Here is a 22104-nt window from a genome sequence, read left to right as displayed (position 1 = left end):
ACGAATTCTATGTAGGATATAATTTGATTAAAAATTGGTTTTGCCAGTTTTATTGTGATAAGAATAATCTAAAAAACATATTTCTATAGTGCTTTATAGTTTCCCAAAGCACTTTAGTATACTTAGTATACATTAACTTCTCAGGTACAGATAACTCTGTGAAGTATATAGAGTATTTTGGTATTTCCATTTTACAGAAAATCGAGGCTTGCTGAGATTTTAAGTCCCAGATCCAGGTACAGAGAGCAAACTAGAACCAAATTAGAGCCTCGAGCCTGCATTTGGTATTGTCCTTGACAACACTTAATTCTTGAGCTTTTTCTTTTTCATTATTAAACCTTTGGTTAAGATGCCTAGAGGTATACTTTATAATTGCATCAACACCAGAGATATGTATGAAGGGGAACTTGAGGTTCCTCAAAAATGCTTTGTTCTTAATGAAGACTGGTCTGTATTTGGGAGTTTTAACAGTTTCAGCCTTCCTTATGACTTAATGACTTTCCTGTAAGGAGTTTGTCCCCTTGGAACTACGAGGAATAGCTGCGAACTTTATAAAATTATATTTGTAAACAGTGATTTAAACTATTAATGTACATGTTAATGGAAATATGATAGTAAATTTGGTTTTGCATATTGTTATGGTTTATTCCAAGAATTTCTGTAACTTTTGTATGTCCTTATAGAAATAAATAACTATAATTTTAACTACTAATTTTTAAGGCAAAAGCCATCAAAATTAGCAATTAAGTTCTCATATATGTAAGGGCCAAGTCTCATATTGCCAAGTTTGTTCATTTGTTTGTTTAAAACTTAATTTACAGGCAGCTCTAAATGTTGAATTGGATTTGGGCAATATTCAGATTGTATTTCTTTCTTAAACATTACAGGTTCAATGCCAACAATGTATATTTACTTAGTTTTTTTTCCAAATAGTACATGAATACATTCAGATTGTTTAGGGATTTATTGATTTTTAAAAATCAAAGTAACATCCTCTTATAAAGCTCAGAGGGTAAACTTCCTTCTCATTATCTTCTTCAAAATGAAAATACTTTTATTGGATTTTATCGATAATTAAAGGAACACATCTTTATTTAAAAAATTTTAAATCTAAGAATAACTATACATATACATATAAATACATATACATACAGGTTATCTTAGGATTTATAGTTCTGGGCAGTTTTATATATACTCTGAATATTCGTCTCTCTCACATATAATACAGCTCTACCACACTGGTATTGTGTAAACATACATAACAAATAGATTACGCTATTCCTAACCTATGTTGTTTTTTATTCTTTCGTTTTAAATTATGAACTTAATACACAAATACTGTCTTCTCCTTTTCAAAATTCAAACAATGCAGATAAATTAAAAATTCTCTCAGAACCACCTCCAAGCCCCAGGTGTAAGCAGAGATGAACACTTTTATTAGTATGGAGTTTGTCTTTTCATACCTTTCACTGTGCTTTACATGTATATTAAATATCAAAATAAATGGGTTTGTTTTGACCGAGTTTACATAAATGATATCATTCTGAGTGTATTTTGCCATTTGCTATGTCTAATCAATATGGCAGAGATTTTTTTTTTATGTTGTCATGTGTAACTGCCTCATTTGTTTGAACTGTTGCATAGAATTCCATAGTATGGATGTATAATAACCTTTTTTTTTTTATGGAATTTGAGTCCGTTTAATTACATATAATTTTCTAAATGATTCTGAAGTTAATACCTTCATACAAATCATATGAGCATATACAACATACACGTATATATTTCTTAAAATAGTCTAGAAGTAGAATTTGTGGATCAGTTTTTCTTTTTTAAAATTGTGTTAGCTCTATCGAATTTCCCCTAAAAGGGGCTTTACCACTTACCACCAACAGTACCTGCTATCCTGTATTCTTTTCCATTCTCCTTTTTATTAATCTTTCAAAAATTTGCCTATTAGATGAACGAAAAATATCTCACCCTTAAAAAAAAATCTTTATTTTCTTATAGGGTTGATCATCTTCATATGTTTATTTGTATTTCCTTTTCTGTGGATTGCCTTCTGGCATCCTTAGTCAACTTTTGTTTATTTGACTTTTTTGTTGCCTTTTTTGTATAGTTGCTCTTTGTATATTTTGGTTATTAATCTATTCTCTATTGAATATGTTATTTAAGCTTAACTTTAAGGCCAATGAAAAATTTTATTGCAGTTTAATTTTTGGAAAACTTGGACTTGGGAAGCAGTATAATGACTCATTGAAGAGTTTCAGCTGCCTTTCTGTTGGTTGTCTGTCCTTACCCAAGAATATAAAACCAGGTAGTCAGATGATTGTGAAGTAACTCTGGGCAGAATTAAAAACCTGTAGGGTTATTCTGTGGTGATAAGCCCTGCAGTTTGCCTCAGAAGCTCTTGAGAGGAATTTCGCCTTTGGTTATGCTGCACTGTGGCTGGAAAGAAATAAGGTTTTGTTGCAAATAGAGTATTTGTAAATTTAACATTTCAACAGTCTGTTATTTCAAACACAAATCTTTTAGCAAATATGTACAAGTGATGATATAATCCTGGCTTTCTAGAGTTAAGCCCTCTGGTACCACTCCAAATTGACACGTAACTACTAGTTTTGGGGATAGGGAACAATAGTAAGAAATTAATACTGACTAGATCTTTCTTCTTCCATACCCTGGAATAGTCTCTACAATATACTAGGATTGGGTAATTTAAATCACTGAAAGAAAGCAACTCTTTAACTTATTGGCAAAAAGACCAAAGTTTTCTTCAAGGAAAAATGATAAGGGGGGAAAAAAGAGTTTGTAAGGAGAAAAAGGTAAATTACAAGGGACAAAAGATTGAGTATTTAGCAGCAATATAAGCAATAAGTAGTAGGCACTAACATTAAAAATCTTAGCCTTCTTGAAACAGACTCATTTAACCATCTGGGTGCAAGGTGCTGAGCACCAATAGCAACATATCGTTAAACCCAATGTTGCTAATGAACTTGAACCTTTAAGAAAAGGTTTATATCTTCTCTTTGTAGATATAGAATGGAGTAGTTGACGTTCTTGGCAACTGTAATGACTAATCTGTAGCTGTCATGAAAATTAAACTACCTGAAATGACTAGATTTTGTAAAGGTTCTAAATAAACCTTATTATGGACTGCATTTATTATTTAGTTTGATATTATGTTATCATGAAATATGTTATTTAATTTTATTAATACCAAGTAATGTTTTAAATTGTGTTTGCCTCTTTACTTCATTGAACTATTGAAGGTCTTGAATTTTTAAAGGGCTCCTTTAAAGAAAGGGTTAAAAGTCTTCAAATATATTTTAACTAGTTAATTCCTACCTACAAATTTTTAGACTATCAGATTTCTTGGCTTCTTCTGAATGTTGTATAGAATGGACTTCATTTTTTATACTTAAAATAATTAACTATTTATGATTAACTGTGTTGCTGAAAACACATCACCTTCATGTGAATATTGAAATTTGGCCATTGTTTTATCTTGAAGTGCTTGGATTTTCAATTTCTAATTGTTTTACTGAAAATTTTCATTTTAGTTTAAATGAAAACATTTAAAATTTTTACTATTTGGTTATTTTACATCTGAAGGTTTGTGATTTTCTTTAGCTCTGAGACATCATTTTCTATTATTATTATTATTATTATTATTATTACTATTATTATTTTGATAAGTTTCTCCCCTTCATTAGCTTATTTGTATCTTTTAAGAATTTGTCGTAGTCTTTGCCATTATGATGTTGCTTATCATTGTATTGGGGATCTATTGCAGGCTTTTAAGCAAGAGAGTAACATGATTCTATTTATCATATTTTTTAAGGAAAAATTTCACACATACCCAGAAATATAGAATATTGTCATAAACCTTCATTCCCACCATTATCCAGCTTCAAGGAATTACCAATACATAGCCTATTTTTACTTATCTGTATCCCTATTCATCTGTATCCCTACCTATCTTCCCTAGCTCTACTATCTTGCTGGACTGGGGTATGTGTGTATGTGCACACATATACATATATAAAATAAAACATCTTTTTAAAAGACAATTACAGTACCATTATCACTTCTGAAATAATTAACCCGTAATATCAGATATTCACTGTTAAAATTTCCTTAGTTGTTTCATAAATACCTTTTATAGTTTGAATTGAGATTCACACAAGATATATCATTGCAGTTGGTTAATATATCTCTTAAGGTTCTTCTATTCACCTGTAGCAGTTGTCTTTTTCTCCTATCACCATTTATTTGTTGAAGGAAAAAACATCTGTCAGGTGAAGTTTTCCCACATACTAAATTTTGTTGATTGCATTGCCACTATGGTTTTATGTTTTTGTTTTGTAATGTTTTTGTATCCCCTGTATTTACTGAAAATTGAAAATTCTACTAATGGTTTGATCATAATCAGTTCTGATTTTTTGGGGAAGGGCACAAATTTTGTAGGTGGTAGTGTGTATTTTTGTCATAAAGTTCCCCATCCCTTTCACTTAACAATTTCAGTACCCATTGCTTTAAATTACTGTTTTAGGGGATTGCATTGTCTACTTTGTAGTTTAGAAAGTCAAGAATGGAAGCAAGGAGACCAGTTAAGAGATGGTTGTCACAATATAGGCAGGGATGATACTGGTTTGGCCTTAGATTAGGAGTGGCAGCAGAGGTAAAGAGAAGTAAGTGGATATGAAATATAACTTGGAGTTAATATACAACAAGAACTGTTGGTAGATGATCCATATGGGGCAGAGGAGAACTTGGAATGAGGCTCCCACCTTGTGAGCTTGAGTTCACTAGATGGTGATGTCATTTACTGGGATGGGGGAAGACAGGGAGAACAGGTTTGGAGATGATGGTTGGGGTTAGATTATCCATGTCGAATTAGAGATGCCATGGGGAAGATGTCTAGGAGGCAGTTGAATATATAGGTCTGGAATTGGGAGAGGATAGGCTAGAGACAAACATTTGAGAATTACCAGCATAAAGAAAATATTGAAAACTATTGAGAATAGACGAAGCCAATTAGAAAATGTGTAGTCTGGGGAAAAGAAGGATATTCAACGTTTAGGGGTTGGGAAATGGATGAAGAGACTGAGCTAGAGGGTCCTGTGAGGTCAGGGGAAAGCTAAAGAGAGTATCCTGTTGTAAAAGCAGAGTGAGGAGTGCAGGCAGCTAAAATTTGTTTGCGTTTTCTGAGACACCTATGGTGTAATTTGGTCCTTATTTAAGTTGCTAGTATAGCTATAAGATATAACCATGGTCATTGCTAGATATTCAAGAGTATAAAAACAGTTCAGAAATCCAAAGCCCTGTAACTCATTGTTTTAATTAGAATAAGGAAGGATGTAGCCTCAAGTGAAAAGAGGAACTTTGGTATAAGAAACTACTTAATGTAAAACAGGGTATATTTTTCACATGAAGGTCCATGGTGTTGTGAGTTCTTACTAAATTGTATGATTGGTTCACTGAAGAAAATCCACACAAAATGATTTTTTTTTAATGAGACATGATGTAAAGTTTTGGCTTGCTCTTTTGTTTGCCATGTAGGATGGAGCAGTTTTTTAGATCTCTTATATGCATTCAGAAGCAGAAATTTCAGATTTTGGAATATGTATACCCATAAAAGTGAAGTAGAAAGTTTAAATAGCCATTTGAATACATAAATGGCTTTTCTTCAAAGGGAAAAAGAAAAAAGAGAAGAGGCTTGATTATGGTAATATAAATATATAATTTCTTATCTGAAACCTTCGGGACCACCTGGGTTTTGGAATTCATAATATGTCAGATTTTAGAAAAGTAATATGGTTGTATACCTTATATAACAATTCCAGCTGGGTTTGGGGCTCCACCTTGTAATTAAGCACATTAATATTTTTGCAGTTACAAATTCACAGTAAGTGAAAATAAAGATAATAAACTGGCCTTAATGCCAGTTCACACCATGTTTTGCCATAAACTTAAGTTCAAATCAGTTCAGATTTTGTTGTCAAATGAATTTAAAAAGGCAAAACAAGTTAAAGCTGAATTTTTAGAGCTTTTCAACTTTCAGGCATGCCAATATGGAATTGTGGGCCTATAAATAGCTCAGTGCTTACCGAGGACAGTTTCCAAGTGTAATATGAAGGCAACATAAGCCCTTATCCTACTTGGGCTTCTTTTATCTTCCTCCTTTCTTTCTGCCCGTCCCTCCTCCCTCCTTTCTCTTACCCACTTCTGCCTCCTTTCTTCTCCATTTATTCCTCCTTTATTTCCATCTCTTCCTCCTCCTCCTCCTCCTCCTCTTCTTTCTCTTTTCCTCCATTTCCTCTTGTCCATCTCCTCCTCCATCTCTTCCTCCTTTATTTCCATCTCCTCTTCCCTTCTATCACCATTTCTTCTTCCTCCCTATCTTCTCTTTCCCTTCCATCGTTTTCTCCTCCTCCATCTCCATCTCTTTGTCCTGCTCTTATCAGTTCCTCTCCTCCTTTTTCTCTTCTTTTCCATCTCCATCATATACGGAACTACTGCACCCTGCTTACTTTATTAGTTTGTATTCTCTAGTACTTTTTAATATATTCATCTAGTTCAGTTTCTGCACCAAACCATATATATTGTCTTTTTGAAATATTGGAGTGAGAACAGAGGTATCAACATAATTATAATTTGTACGTTGTTTCCTGTATTCTATCCTTTTTTGTTTGTTTATTCAGTAAATATGGAAGCACCTACTATATATATATATCCTAGGAAGTTTTTTTCTGATTTATCTTCTAGTTCATTAATCATCTTTTGAGCTGTGTCTAATCTACTGTTATGCCTGCCCACTGGATTGAAATTTCAATTGTTGTATTTTTATTTCTAGAAGTTCTGTTTGGTTGTTTAAAAAGAATCTATGTCACCTTTTTTTATATATATAATTTTGTCATCTCTGAAGCTATTTTCAAGCTTGCGTAGTAAAGCATCCACGTATAGCTTGTGTTTGATAATTCTAGCATTCGAAGTGGATCTTTCCTGTTGTCTCTCTCTTTCTGCTTATTCTTTCTCATGGTATTGTGTTTCCTGTCATGCTGAGTGACCATTGGAAAATATTTGTGCAAATAATGTGAGGCCAGAGACTTCCAGGAAAATTTTGCATTTGCTTTGGCTGTTGCTTGGGAGTACTAGAAGTGTAAGCCTGCTGAGTTTAAGGGCTTGAGTGTTTCAACCGCCCAAACATTTAACCTTAATGAAGTACTCCATTTGATTTACTTCTCTACTGGTCTCTTCCGAGAAAAGTTTGGAAAGAATAAAAGACTTTAAGATGGTAAGAACTTACTTATAGTGCATTTTAATCCTGAGAGTACAGTTAACCCTTGAACAACCAACTGTACAACCCCCATGCAGTTGAAAATCTGCATATAACTTTTGATTCCCAATAAACTTAACTATTACCCTCAATATCCACAAGGGATTGGTTCTATAACCCCTTGTGGATACCAAAATCTGCAGATGCTCAAGTCTTCTCTACAAAATAGTATAGATCATTGCATACAGTAGGTCCTCCGCATCTGCAGACTCCTAGCCACAGAACGAAACAGTTGCAGGTATTTATTGAAAAAAATCTGTGTATAAGTGAACCAGTGCAGTTCAAATCTGTGTTGTTCAAGAGTGAACTGTATACTCTTTTGGTATACCAGCTTCTGTTGGGAAGACTGTCCTCTTAGACTCTGCATCTTATGTTGGTTTTGAATTTTGTTCCCTTTGCCCCACAAGGCCTTTAGAATAGAAGTTCAAATGTACTGGTTTTATCCTTTTATTTCTTAGTATATTTTAGGTATATTTATTGTTTTAAGAAGGTTTTTTTTTTTAATGTGTATTTTATCCAGTGATTGTAGTTTGTTTGCCTTTAGAGTTTTGTTTCAAATAAACTACTAATGCTTTTACCGGAGACCAAAAGTCTCCCTAAGACTATAAAATGTGCTATTCTGAGCATTGCTCCACATGTTGGAGGTATGGCAGTGGGCAAAAAGACAAGTTCTTATCCTAATAGATAATAGATTTCAGTGGGAGGAGAGCGATAATAAATAATAAAATAAGTAAAATAATTGAGTTACCCTTTTAGTATCCAAACAAGAATTCTTTGAGGAAGTAATAGATGAATAAAGATCCGAAGCAGGTGAGTAAACAATGTGGCTATGAAGAGGAAGGGCATTCTAGGCAAAGGCAACAAGTGTAGAGGCCTTGATATGAGTTACAGCAAGGAAACTGGTAAGGCTGGATTGGAGAGAAAGATGAATAGGTAGCAGATAGCAAGGAGATGAGATTAGAGAGACCTACATGATATTTAGGATCTTGTAGATCTTGGAGTCTTGGTATGCCTTTTAGGAGGATTTTGAGCAGCAATATGATGGGACTTTATTCAACTCAGACATTTTGTTGAGAATAAATTCTAGGAATGCAAATGTGGGAAGCAGGAAGCAGAGTTAGCTATGACAGTTTTCCGTAATCGTTCTAGTGTTATAGCACAAACAAAACAAAGTTCCTGCCCATTTCCAGTCCAGCTTCTAGTTCACTTATAAAAGTGTTTCAGGAAGTGATGGGTGCTAGTAAGAAATAGAACTGATTTGTTCTGATATTTTGTGGTTATTAAGAAAATATTTTTAAGCCTAGAATATTTATAATCTCTAAATAAATTACAAAATATTTTAAATTTAGGGGCTTGCGATGATGTAGTTTTATGAATTCTTTTAGCTTATGGTCAAAAAAGATATAACCTTATTGGAAGTAGGTAAAAATTTATTTTCTTCTATATTTGTAGATGTCTGTTTTTCTTTTTACTTCTTCATCCTTTGCTTTATATATTTGAACCTATGTTACTGGTGCACAGAAATTTAGGGTTCTGATTTTTTTCCCTGTTGCATTGACCTCTTTGTCATTATTAATAGTCTCTTTCTCTGGTAATGCTTCTTCAGCTGGCTTTGTTTGAAGTTAACATAGCTGTACCCGTTTTCTTTTGATTGATGTTTGCTGTGGTCTTTCACTATTATTTTATTTTAACATGGCCTTATCTGAAAAGTATATTTCATTTAAGCAACCTGTTTTTTTAAAATTCTGTCTTGTTCTTTTACTTGGAATATTTAGTCCATTTTCATTTAAGGAGTTACTGATATACTTGGTTTTCTATTTGCCACTTTATCTTTTATTTCTATTTTATCACTTTCTTTTTGCCTCCTTTCCTACTTTTAGATTAATCAATTATTTATTTTTTCTTCTATTAGTTTATACATTTACTAGTATTTTAGTGGTTACTCTAGAGCAGGAATTGGCAACTGTTACTTGCAGGCCAACTCTCCTCACAGCCCTGTTTTGTACATAAAATGTTATTGAAGCACAGCCATATCGATTTGTTTACATATAGTGTATCACAGTTTTGGTACTGTATACAGTGGCATAATTGAGTAGTACATATATGTATTGTTTGTAAAGCCTAAAATAAAATATTTACTATATGGCCCTTTATAGACAAAGTTTTCCAACTCCTGCCATATGACAGTGGTTCTTAAACTTGATTATGCATCAGAATCCCTAGGAGGGCTTGTCAGTACACAAATTGCTGGGTCCCCATCTCCAGAGTTTCTGAGTCAGTAGATATGAGTTGGGGCCCAAGAAATTGCATTTCTAACAGATTGCCAAATGATGTTCAGCTACGAGTCTGGGACCACATTTTGAGTACCAGTGTTGTAGAGTTCACAATATGCATCTTTGACCTATTACAATCTAAAATAAATTACTGTACCCAGGGAAGTTTATGACTTCCACAATAATAGTAAAAGCCTTAGTAGAACCCTTTAACTTTGTTTGCTTACCTCTTAGGAGTACTATTTTATAATAATCTCAAGCTGGCAACACCTCAAGTGGCCATCACAGTGTAATGGATATGAATAAATAGTGGTACAGTCATTCATATGCTAGAAAACTGTAAGCAGTGAAGATGAATCTTCCAAACATTAATTATATTAAGTGAAAGGAAGCTATATACGAGAGAACCTATTGTATGATTCCTTTCATACAAAGTTCAGAAATGGGCAAAACTAACTTCTGATGTTAGAAGCCAGGACTATCTTGCTTGGGCAGGAAATAGTGACTTTGAGGGAGTTCAGTGAGGGTGTTTACATGAGGCCAATAACAGTCAGGAGACTGGTTACACTGGCATGTCCATTTTGTGAAAACTTATTGAGCTGCATACTTAGGATTTGTATCCTTTTCTCTGCTTATTTCGATAAAAGGTTAAAAATTAATTTCCTAGTAGTTTGAGAATGTTAAGAGTTAAATTTTTTTTATTGGTAGAGACATTTACTCTTTTCAATTCTCGTGTGTTTGTAGGAACAGAACACTGTTTCCATGGGAACTTCTGGCTGCTCAGTGTTTCAGTACCTATCTTTCTGTAGATTTGTGTGTCTGCCATCTCCCTTAGGTACATTTTTTACATATGGTGGCAAAAAAAAGTTTATTTGGAATTCTATTAGTGTTTTTAACATAGCAGTCTGTATAGAGCATATAGGCTTTAATTGATCCAAACTGACTCCCTAATAGTTTTATACTAATATATATATTTATTTATGTACCTGGAAGATACTTTTTTCCTAAAGTGGTGTTATTTAAGAAAAACACTTGCTGAAATGGAATGTGGCTTTCTATTAGGGTATCTGTTTGATCCTCTTGTTTCCAATAAAAGTCTTTCAACACTTGTTTGCTGTATTTCCTTTAAATACATATTTAATAGTAGGACTGGAAGTATCTCTTTGTAGGAATGATTTTTATTCCTAGTTTATTTGGATATTTGCATAGGTAAGTGGAGCAGATTGAAAGAAGATTCTGGCGTATTGATCTGAAGCCTGTGGTAAAGCTGCTTCTCTGCCTCGCCCATCTTGTTTGTCGTGGTTGGTTTGTGCAGGGTCCTAGAGAAAACCATCTTCTCAGACGAGTAAAATGCACACATCTTGTGATTTTAGCGGGGAGGAGGTAGATGTGGGGTTTCATTTTATGTAAGGAGATGATGCTAGTGTGGTCATTCACAAATATTCTAGAAGGAGCTTTGTGGAATATTTTAGAATCATTTATGAGAACAAATTGTTCAGTTTGGTTTCTATGGCCTAAATAAACAGCAGATTACAGAGTTAATTATGCACAGTAATGAGCGCTGTGATAGTCCATGTTTTACTGATGCAATAATAAGCAGCCCAGCAGAATATTGCATAAAACCTTATTATCTGTTTGTATAAATTTTCATATGAATTAAATAGAAAAATACAAATGTAGGCTTATAAACCTTTAGTATTGAATACCTTTGAAATTTTGATACAGAATAAGGATTGCAGCTGCAGAGAATTTTTTAAATACATAGAAAATTTTTACCTTTCATCTGGCAGTAGCTGCCATAAGATGATGTCACCTTGTAGCTGATTGGCTGTTACAGTACCTAGGGCAGGGAAGAGAAAGAAAAATGCCGGCACAAACCTCAGTGGTGGTTCTCTGGTTGTTTCCATCTATTTTTGATAGAATCTTTGATTAGTATCAGATCTACTGTATTTGGCCATGTGAACCTTTGGGAGCATCCTAGGGTGAGGAAAATTAAGAGCTTTCAGAGGAATGAGGCGACTGATTTGCAAACGGATCTGTGATTGTAAGTTGCAGAATCTGGGTATAAGGAATAAGGCAGGGTGTGCTGGAAGATGCACTATGGGAGGAGCTGGCAGAAAATGCTTATATTAGTAGCAAAAAAATAAAAAATGCTTTTTCTTTCTTTAGAGAATATTATTTGGTTTTACATTTTGACTTTATATATGGGCAAGAAATATGATAGTATTGCAACCTGATTTTAAATTACACTGGGTTTTTTTATATAGTGTTAGCCAATACATAAATGCTTCTTCAAAGGAGTCTATTTTGTCTATTCTTATAAAGTTATGATTTTATATATATTATAGCTTTATTTGATTTTTGAGTCCTACAGAAAATGGAACAAAGCTTAGTTTTCCTAAAATACATTTTTCTAATGCTTTGTACAGATAAAAGCTTTGATGATGAAGAATCAGTGGATGGAAATAGGCCATCATCAGCTTCTTCGGCCTTCAAGGTTCCTGCACCTAAAACATCTGGAAATCCTGTCAACAGTGCAAGGAAGCCGGGTTCAGCAGGTGGCCCTAAGGTTGCAGGTAATGTAAATCCATTTCAAATCTGATGTAAATCCATATCAAATCATGATTTGATATGGCCACACATAGCTAGAACTTTGGAGGAATATGTTTATTCATGACTGCAGTATGATTGCAGATCTGGAGAGTCTGTTGCAACATACAGAAGAATGTGCTTCCTTTTCAGAAATGTTTAAAATATTGTATATTGTTATTTCCTGTCAGAACATATGTGAATTAGTGTTTCCTTGAGCATATTTATTTTCAGATGCTGTTTTTAAAAGGAGATATTTAAGGGAGTCTTTTGGGTTTGTGTTTTTTGTTTTTAAGGAGAAAGCAGTTTTTTCAGAATTTGGCTATTTTCAATGCTATAGTTGTTAAAGAAATATTGATTTATGTGATGTTTTTTACACATTCATCTCAGTAGTGAGTCTTAAATACTCCAAATTTGGAAAAATGGTTGAAGGTACTGAGTGTATTGAATCATTTGCCACAATAGGAAATGGGTGGTGGTCAAGTAAAATTGCCTTAAAAATGGTTTCTAGATTAGATAATAATAAATAGAAAAAAAAGATTTTATGCAGTTACGCTGGATATAGTACATTCTTTAATTCTATTAGAACTGTTTCTAGCATATTGTTGATCTTAAAATTTTTTAATGGGTTATTTTTCCATATACTAATTAGAAAGCCACGAGTACTTTTCAGGTGCTAGTTTCTGCCATGTCTTTCTGATAGAATGACTCCTATATGAGTAAAGGTAAAGATTTAATGCTAAGGGACATTAGTTTCTTTTTTTTCTTTCCTTTTTTTTTTTTTTTTTGGTTAATTTGTGTTAATTTGTTAATTTGGGAAAGAGATTTTTTTCTTATTTATGATGACTGGTGGGGAAATCAGTCTCTAGGATTTTTGCTTTTTTTCTTTTTGTCTGTCATCTGTTAAAAACAAAAAGGAATGACAAATAAACATATATTTTAACCAGGTTCTGTAAGTTGTGTTCTCTTGATCTTTCTATACAACCAAACATTATTTTCTAAGTCATATCATATTCTAAATATAAGGAAAGCAATCAGTAATATTTCATTTTAACTATCTTTAACTACTATGTCATATAACTAGCAAGAAAAATGGTATGGTATATGTATATACATGCTAGTATATATTATTTATAAATATATACATGTATTTAATTATATATTTACATGTATATAAATAAGTAAAATACTTTGAAATAGAAATGTCTCATTGATTTCTCTGGATATTTTGAGTCATTTACAATTTCATATTTTAATTTTAACTGTTTTCTTTTTGTTTTGTTTTGCAATTATAGGAGTATATTCCCATCAAATGTTAAATATAGTCTATTACACATTTTCTATTATGCATTCTTATCTGTGGTAAAACACATTTTCTATTATGCATTCTTATCTGTGGTATATGACAGTCTATAGTTTCTTTTGTAACAAGGCTACCTTTAGTTATCACAAGGGGATTTTATTGGGCTAATTTTGGGTTATAGATTTCTAATCTATGATATGATAATTCATAAAACTGTTTTATGTGACTTAAAATGGATTAATATTTGAAATGCATGGTGATAATATTTTTATGACTCTGAACCAGTGGTTTATAATTAGCTCTGTTTTTCATGTTTTACTTTCTTTTTTAGACAAAAATTCAGATTGTAGTTTTACCTACCAAAGGTCACTTAATTCTGATGTTAATCAAACTGATAAAATCAGATATTCTTTTTAAAGAAACTGAGACTTTAAATGCCACACCCCCACCCCACCCTTTTCTGATTTGTAATCCTACCAGATATGAAAATGTTGGGTAGCTTTCATGATTGTAGTCATTAATCACAGATTATATCACCTAGACAATGGCCCTTTTGGTAAAAATAAGGGAGAGACCTTCATTCCTTCATTCCTTCTGCTTCTTTTGGCAGTTGCAGATTTATTCTGCAGTTGTTTTGTTTATTTGCCACTGCTCATTTAGGTTCGCTCCCTATTTTCTATCTAAGAAAAGAGCTACTATACAGAGGATATTGATATTCCTTCAGAAATTAATGCCGCTCTTGGCTGTCAGTCCTTCTTTGGAAATTTAATTTTAGATTTTCTGTTTTTGGCAGAGGATTACTGATTTTTCAATTAGTCGTAGAAAGTTTTCTTAGAGTTGTAGAATCTTTTAGTTAGAAGGGTTATTGGGAGTCATATAATTCAATTTAGTATTAAAGTATAGTAATCTCTTTCAAAATATTCCTGATGGATGATTATTCAGCATCTGATTAAAGTTAATATGTGCTCATGTATTAAAACTTGGAACAGAATGTACCTGCAGTACCACTACATGTAGAAATCACCAACTGATACATTATGATGTACTTTCTTCCAATTACTTTTCCAATTACTTCTACATGCAAATATTTTTGTAAGAGGACAGAATTGGCACTATTTATTATGTAGTTTTGTATACATTTTTCTTATATCTTACCCTGAACTATTCGTGACTAAATAATATCTATGTTGCTTTCAGTATTTTCTGCTGTTATAAACTGTGCCATTATTCTTTATGTATATCTTTCAGCACATTTTCATCATTTCCTTGGAATAAATTTTCTAAAGTTTACTGAATTAAAAGGTGCAGGGATTTCTCATGTTCTTTCAGTTATAGTGTCCTCAAGAGAGGTTATAAGTACGTTTCAATTCTGGATAAATTAATTTTTTTTAATACATTAAAATCTGCTTCCTTGTAACTTAAACAAGGAGGATGAATTATTTGTTATCATGATACTTTCAAATACTTGAAGGTTGCCCTCTCTCTCTTTATAACTATTCTGTTTCCTAGAAGTTTATATACATTTTCTTTCTCATAAATTTATATGTAATATAATGTTAATTCAGTCCAGGCATTTCATTTGCGACTCCTAGCTATATAATAAACACATAGATATTATTGGTTCCTAATTAAAGGAGTACGGTAGGTGAAGGTATATAATAGTGGTATAAGCCAATCAGAGTTCACTGAGTTTAACAAATTTCTTTCAGATAAGATTACCAAAATAATAAAGTGAGCTGCTTTGGAATTCTGACTGAAACTTTTGAAACGTTAGAGTTGAATTTACTTCTCCCAGAGATATATGTCAAGATTAAAGAGATGTATGCTATTTTTAGCAAAGTATCCTATCTAATTAATTAAAACTAACAGGACTTGTGTTTAATCTTTAATGTGTGTTAGTTTTGCTTTGTTTTTTGGCTCAGTGTTCCAGCCTGTTCTCATATTATAAATGTGTGGTCTTTAAGCCAAGAAAAATCAAAAAAAGAGTTATGGGTTGCTTCATAGCAATATATCATTATTTTAAAAACTCACGTGAATGTCAAAAGTATTACTTTTATACTTTACTAGTTAGAATAAAGTGAATTCCCTGTAGTCTACTTTCTGAATAATATTTGTAATTTCATTATAGGAATTTAGGTAAACACATTTTCTTTTGGCTTAATGGCTTGGAATACAATTGCTGAAGGTACTTGATTGTTTAAAATACTCATTTCTCTATAGTATTTTAGGTAATATTTTAAAAAAATTATTGAGTGTTCTTACATATATTTTTCATTTTCAAAATCCCTGAGTTAGATACTTTTTTATCCTGATTTTATTGATGAGCAAACTAAAGTTTGGAAAAGTTAAGTAACTTGCACAAGGTCATGCATGTCATAAATAGGCAAAGCATAAAAATCACTTTGCTATACTGCCACCCACACTAATATCAGTGGTAATAAGGTAAATAAGGATTCTCCTAGATTCAGTAGCTCTGAGATTATAATCTACAGTAATGATCAGCATCCATAAATAGCCATTTTAAAGCTCAGCTGTTATGATTCTCAGAAAAATAGAATATTTGGAAATAAGCATGTAGTTTTTCATTGTAAATAGAAATGATTTTTAATATTTTCTTGTTGAAATTGCCTTTTTAAAGTTTATTTTCTGAGTTATAGTATCCTTATTTCTGTACCATTTATTTTGGCAGCTGTTCTTTTTAAAAAATAAAGATTAAATTAGAAGATGATGTAATCATTATTGTTTATTACTAATACTAGATTTTGAAGTTAGTGATTTGTCATTGAAGCACATCATTGGCCACATCATCAATTCTCAAAGTTCTGTTGTTCTCTCTCATTCACTCAAGTGAACTCAGTATTCTCTCATTTCCACCTATTATCAAAGACAACATTGAAATGGTTTTAACTTTGAATTTTTATAGTTAGGTAATTACCACCTTTTTAAATTCAGTAGTACTTACTCATCTTTAGCATATTTTATATTTTACTTTATTTATGTCTGACCTGGAGTTTTAAGAATGTCTGAAATATCTATTTTCCACAAATTATGCTGATCATTCCCGTTTTTTCCTGTCATACAAACACTGAAGTTGTTTTTTCTTTTAAACAAATAAAGATCATGAGAATCAGTATATATTTAATAAAATAAATCTTAGAGAATTTGTTGTTTAATGTTGAAATCCAGTTTTTTAACTGGTGAACCTCAATTTCCTATTTTTGAACTTTATATATAACCAAATAAGTTTTCTGTTTGTGTATTTTGTTTTCTTCTTCTCTTCTTCCCCTACTGACAGCAAAAGATACTAAACCCAGAAGATTTATCCCTCATGATCTGATCCCGATTCAGATGAAGAGACCAAGCCTCCGACAGTTAAATGATATATCTAGGATCAGATAGTTAGCAGAGATGAAACAAGAACCCAGTGCTTGGCCCACTCACTGTCAAGGGCTTCTTGAATCATCTCTGGGTCATCCACTAATATTGCATGTGATACTTATTTCTTATTTTTATTCCATATAGCAAAACAATATGACTTACATTTGGAATTTAAGGAATGGCCACTCACCATTCAGTCTTAAATTACTGTGAATCTCGTATCATTGACTATCATCATAAGATGCCCTAGTGCTGTCTATATTAACTGTGGTTTTAGATAAAATATGATTCGAGTAAGCAACAGATGTTATTAATATAAATTAATAAGTTACTTAATTGCCTACTATGTATAAAAATTTATGTTTTACTGTATTTTCTTTGACCTCCATTTTGTTTTACCTCTTGTGCAAAACTTGGAAGTGTTAAAGAAATTTCATTGTGCAAGGTTTATTTTTTGAAGCATTCAGAATGTTTAAGAGAGAGAAGAAAATAGTCAAACTATTTTGACTGAAATTTATAGGTAAACTGAAGACCCACTATCTCCACAGATAAGTTATTGTCTTTATCTGCAGTTGTATAGATCTTACTATGTGCAAGGCTTCATATTAGGCATCAAGGAGACCATATGCAAAGTTCAAGGTTTTAAACTTTTGAAGATAATTACAATAACTTCCATTGCTCATTATTCGACCAAGCAGTGTTAATATTGTTAGCATTTTGGTCTTTCCATACTTCATTTGCCTATACTTTTTAACTGAGATTTAGGTATTACAAAATTATATATATAGTCTCAGGTAGGCAAATTAATTCAAGGTTTGCCTCAGAAAAGAGTGAAATATCATTAATATAGATTGTGCATGTGAGGAATTTTCCATTAGTTAGACTCATACTTGATCCATATAAAGTTTGTAATAATTATAATTCCAGGCTTATATTTATCACATACATTATAATGTAGTTGAATTGGTAAGAAGCATTATTTCTATGATGGACATGTTGTGAATTTAAACTAATTTTTTATTAACTTGTCATTTTTATTTTTTAGAACTAATTTGTATGTTTTTTACTAATGAAAAAATTAAAATGCAAAATTTGATTTTTTAAAATATAAAAGGGATGCTCACCATTAACAAGTCAAACGATAGATGTTTGAAAAAATCTTTAATACTATCTTGTCTTTTTAATCCCATTGCCTTGAGGTAGCCAGTTTTAAATTTAATAATGTATCCTTCCATATCTTACTGTGTTCATTTATGCAAATATTCAGGTTAGATTTTATTTTTGTCCACATTAAACATACTAGTAAACACTTTGCAACTTGCTTTTTATTTTATTCTTTTCTTTACAAAACATCCTTTCATCCTTTAATATCAAGAATGAAAACTGTCGTATTCTTTTAATAGATATACAGTGTTCCACATTTTTGATATACCATAACTTAATAAACTATTTCCCTTCCAATATCATTGAAGTTGTTTGCAACTTTTTCTTAAAAAGAATGCAGAGCTCCATGTACTTATATATTTGGACATTTGAGTGCTTCTAAGCTGTAGATTAGATTCTTCTAAATAAGATTTCTTGATCAAAGGTTCTCTGTTTTTTATTTTAATAAAGACATTACTTTACCTTCTCCAGCATTAAATATAACAGCCTCATTAATTTTTGCCATTTTGATGGGTGAAAAATAGTGCATCTTTTAATTTGCATTTTTCTATTTTTCTATACAGCTGTCTATCTGGCCATGGGTTAGCAAATACTTTCTGAAAGCTTTTAATGTGCTACTACTTTTGTAATCTCTGGGAAGTGACAGCGAACTAAAACAAAGACCCTGCCCTCCTGAAATTTATATTCTAGTGAGGTTTAGAATATCTAAATCCATTAATAGTAATTAGCATATCCTCTTCTGTGAATCACATGTTATTTGCCCATTTTTTTTCTTGAGCTGTTTTGTCTTCTCACCAATTTGTTATAATTTTTAAAATATTAGGCCTTTTACTCTTTTAATAATAGTTGAAAAATTTCCTCGGTCTCTTCTTTGTCTATGGCATTTTTATATCAAAATTTTAAATTTTTCATTGCGGTAAATCAAATATGTCATTTTCTTTTTGACTTCCAAATTTCCTCTCTTGCAAAAAGTACTGTTGTCCAGCCCCAAGTTTATACAGATAGTCTAATTTATTCTAAAACATTAATTATTTTACATTTAGTTTATTCATATTATTTGGAATTTATTTTTGTATAAGATGACAATATTTTCATTTTAATTTACTTTCTTCCTTATGCATGGCCAATTAATGTCCATACTATTAAATAAAACATTTTTCATTGAATTGAGATATTATTGTATGTATTTTGATTAGTTTCTGTGGTTTCTTTTTCTCCTGATTTATTTATCTCTACTTGCTCTAGCTTTATACCGTTTTCCCAAACTTTTTATCATGAAAAATTTGGGGCAGAGTTGACATAAAGTGAACACTCATCACCTAGATTTAGTAACTAACATTTTGCCATATTTGTTTTAACTCTCTTCTATAGATATAATCCCATACATATTCTTTAAAACTCAACAATTGCAAAGTAAATTGTAGACATTATTATATTTTAGCCATAAATATTTAATATACACCTCCTGAGACTTAAAGGCATGCTCCATTATAACCACAATACCATTATCATATGCAAGAAAATTCCATAATATTATGTATAAAAGTCTCCTTACCAGTTTTTATGCTCAAGAAAGACATCGGTATTTTTTGAAGAGTCTGGGCCGGTTGTCTTTCATATTGTTCCATTTTCTAGATTTGTCTGATTTCTCTGTGATGTTATTTAACTTGTTCCTTTAGCCCTTTTATTTTCTGTGAATTTTTTCTTATATACTCGCCTCTTTTTAAGCACTTTTCTTCTATATTCAAATTTCCTTAAGTGACCTAAGCATATTTATTTATTGCAAGTGATTTTATGGGACCAGTAAGAAAAATTTACCCAGTTTCATAGTTCAAGAATGCCCTATTCTGTTGGTGTAGTGAAATGTAGCTTCTTTGCTAACTTATTTATGGGGGGCTTTCTATCTACTTCTGATTCGGTGATACGTCTTATTTCAATAGAGCCTTTATCTTCATTCTTCATTTTCTTTATCCACCAAGTTTCGAAAGGATATCTCCCTCTTCTAAGTGCTACTTACCTGTAATACCGGGAGAACCTTAGTTGATGTCTGTGTTCCACCACTACGGGGATCCTTTTATTTCACTGAATTCCCTCAGATTTTTCTCTCCTTTGAGGACTCTGTAGTTGACATTGCTGGTCTTGGATGTTTATATTTTCCCAATATAATTTATAATTCAATTTGTAAATTAAAGTTTAAAGTATTGTCTTAGTTGTATTACAAGTATGTGCTGTGTGTAATTTTATTTACTCTTTTTTGGTCTCTGTGTCTTTGGGAGTATTTAGTTGAACATTTGACTTGAATTTGGATGAGGACCACTTTCCCATAGGGATCAGAATATCTACTAAAAGTTTTAATATTTGGTAAGAAAATGCCTTTAAAAAATTACTTCAGCATTTTCTTGAATTTTAGGACATTATTATTGAGTAGTTTCCTTTTTCCCCATTGATATAAATTCTTTGTCATGTATCAAAGTTTCATATATTCATGGGTCTGTTTTTGAACTTTGTATTTTGTTCATTTGATTAGTTGGTCTGTCCCTGCACTAAACCTAATTGTCATAATTAGCTTTGTAAATCTCAATATCTGATAGTGCAAGTACTCCCTCCCTTTACTTCTACAGTGATAGCTCAACAGTTTTCGGCTCATTGCTCTTCTAGATTTTAGAATCAACTTGACAAATGCCACAAGAAACCCTCTTGGAGGCTGATTGTATTTATTGCATTACTTTAGAAAGACTGGATATCTTTATGATACTGAATCTTCCTGTTCATGAACACAGAATAGTTCTCTGTTTATTTTAGCATTCTTCTTTAATGTCTCATTAAAGATTTATTATTTTTCTCCCTAAAGTTTTTCACCTTTTTTGTTTTGTTTTTGATTGGTTTGGTTTTTTCCTAGATACCTCAAAATATTTGTTACTATTGAACACAGTATTTTTTTAGTTATAAAACTATTGAAAGAAATTTCAAAAGGCATAATTAAATGAACATACTACATTCCTGGGTAGGAAGACAATATTACAAAGTTCTCAGTTCTCACCAAATTTATGTATAGATTCAACATATTGTCTTTTATTGAGATATAATTGACATACAGCATTACAGTAAGTTGTACAACATAATGATTCAATATTTGTATATATTGCAAAATGATCACCACAGTAAATCTGGTTAACATTTATCACCAAACATAGTTACAGAATTTTTTCGTTGTGATATTAGTGAGAGCATACAGTGTTCCTCTTTACTCTGACTTATTTCACTTAGCATAATGTCCTTAAAGTCCATCAGCATAGTATTTTTTTAAGTTAAAATTTCTAACTTTGCTGCTCATGCATAGAAATGAAATCGATTTTTGTATTTTGATTATACAGCTGTTAACCTTGCTAAAGTTTAATTTTTAAATGGTTTTATTGTTTATTATTTTGAGTTTTTTTGTCTATACCAGCGTTTGTTAAAGTACAGCCAGCAGGCCCAATTTGGCTCTGCTATCTGGTTTTATAAATACAGGTTTGTTGGGATGTAGCCATACCCATTCATTTGTGAAAAGTTGAGTAGTTGCAGCAGAAACAATAAGGCCCATGAAGCCTAAAATATTTGTTATCTGGCCCTTGACAGAAAAATTTTGCCAACCCCTGATTTATTCAGTCATATCATCTTCAAATAATGGTGGTCTTCTTTTCTTCCTTTTCAATACATTTAACTTTTTTCAACTTGTATTCTTCAAAATTAGTTTTGCTAGGTACACAATTTTAGATTGATAACGTTTTTCTTCTTTAAAGACTTGAAAGATATTAAGATACCCTCTCTGGTTCCCGCTGTTGCTTTTGAGAATTTTCTTGTTTCTTTCTAGGTGGTCTCTTTTTTCTCTGATGATTTTGGTGTTATGCAGTTACACCCAAAGTTTTGGGTGCCGATTTCTTTTTATTTATCCTGTCTGGGTTATTTCGTGCATTTTGAGGCTATATAGATTCCTGGTTTTCATGAATCTAGAAAGTTCATAACCACTCTCTTTTTAAATATTGCCTTTCTTCCAGTCTCTCTAATCTATCCTT

At 31.8% G+C, this 22104-nt stretch overlaps 1 protein-coding gene across 3 annotated transcripts in view; it reads left to right on the top strand.

Moving 5' to 3' along the window:
* Positions 1-22104, top strand: part of CLASP2 (cytoplasmic linker associated protein 2) — a 149675-nt gene that overhangs the window by 32063 nt on the left and 95508 nt on the right. For all 3 annotated transcript variants that reach the window (XM_023535014.1, XM_011363366.2, XM_011363291.2), the window contains exon 8: positions 12045-12191. In XM_023535014.1, the coding sequence (XP_023390782.1) occupies positions 12045-12191 (147 nt within the window). The remainder of the gene's footprint in view (positions 1-12044; positions 12192-22104) is intronic.

The sequence above is a fragment of the Pteropus vampyrus genome, unplaced genomic scaffold (genome assembly GCF_000151845.1).
Source record: "Pteropus vampyrus isolate Shadow unplaced genomic scaffold, Pvam_2.0 Scaffold1, whole genome shotgun sequence".
Taxonomy (NCBI): domain Eukaryota; kingdom Metazoa; phylum Chordata; class Mammalia; order Chiroptera; family Pteropodidae; genus Pteropus; species Pteropus vampyrus.
This window is presented reverse-complemented; position numbering and strand designations above follow the sequence as displayed.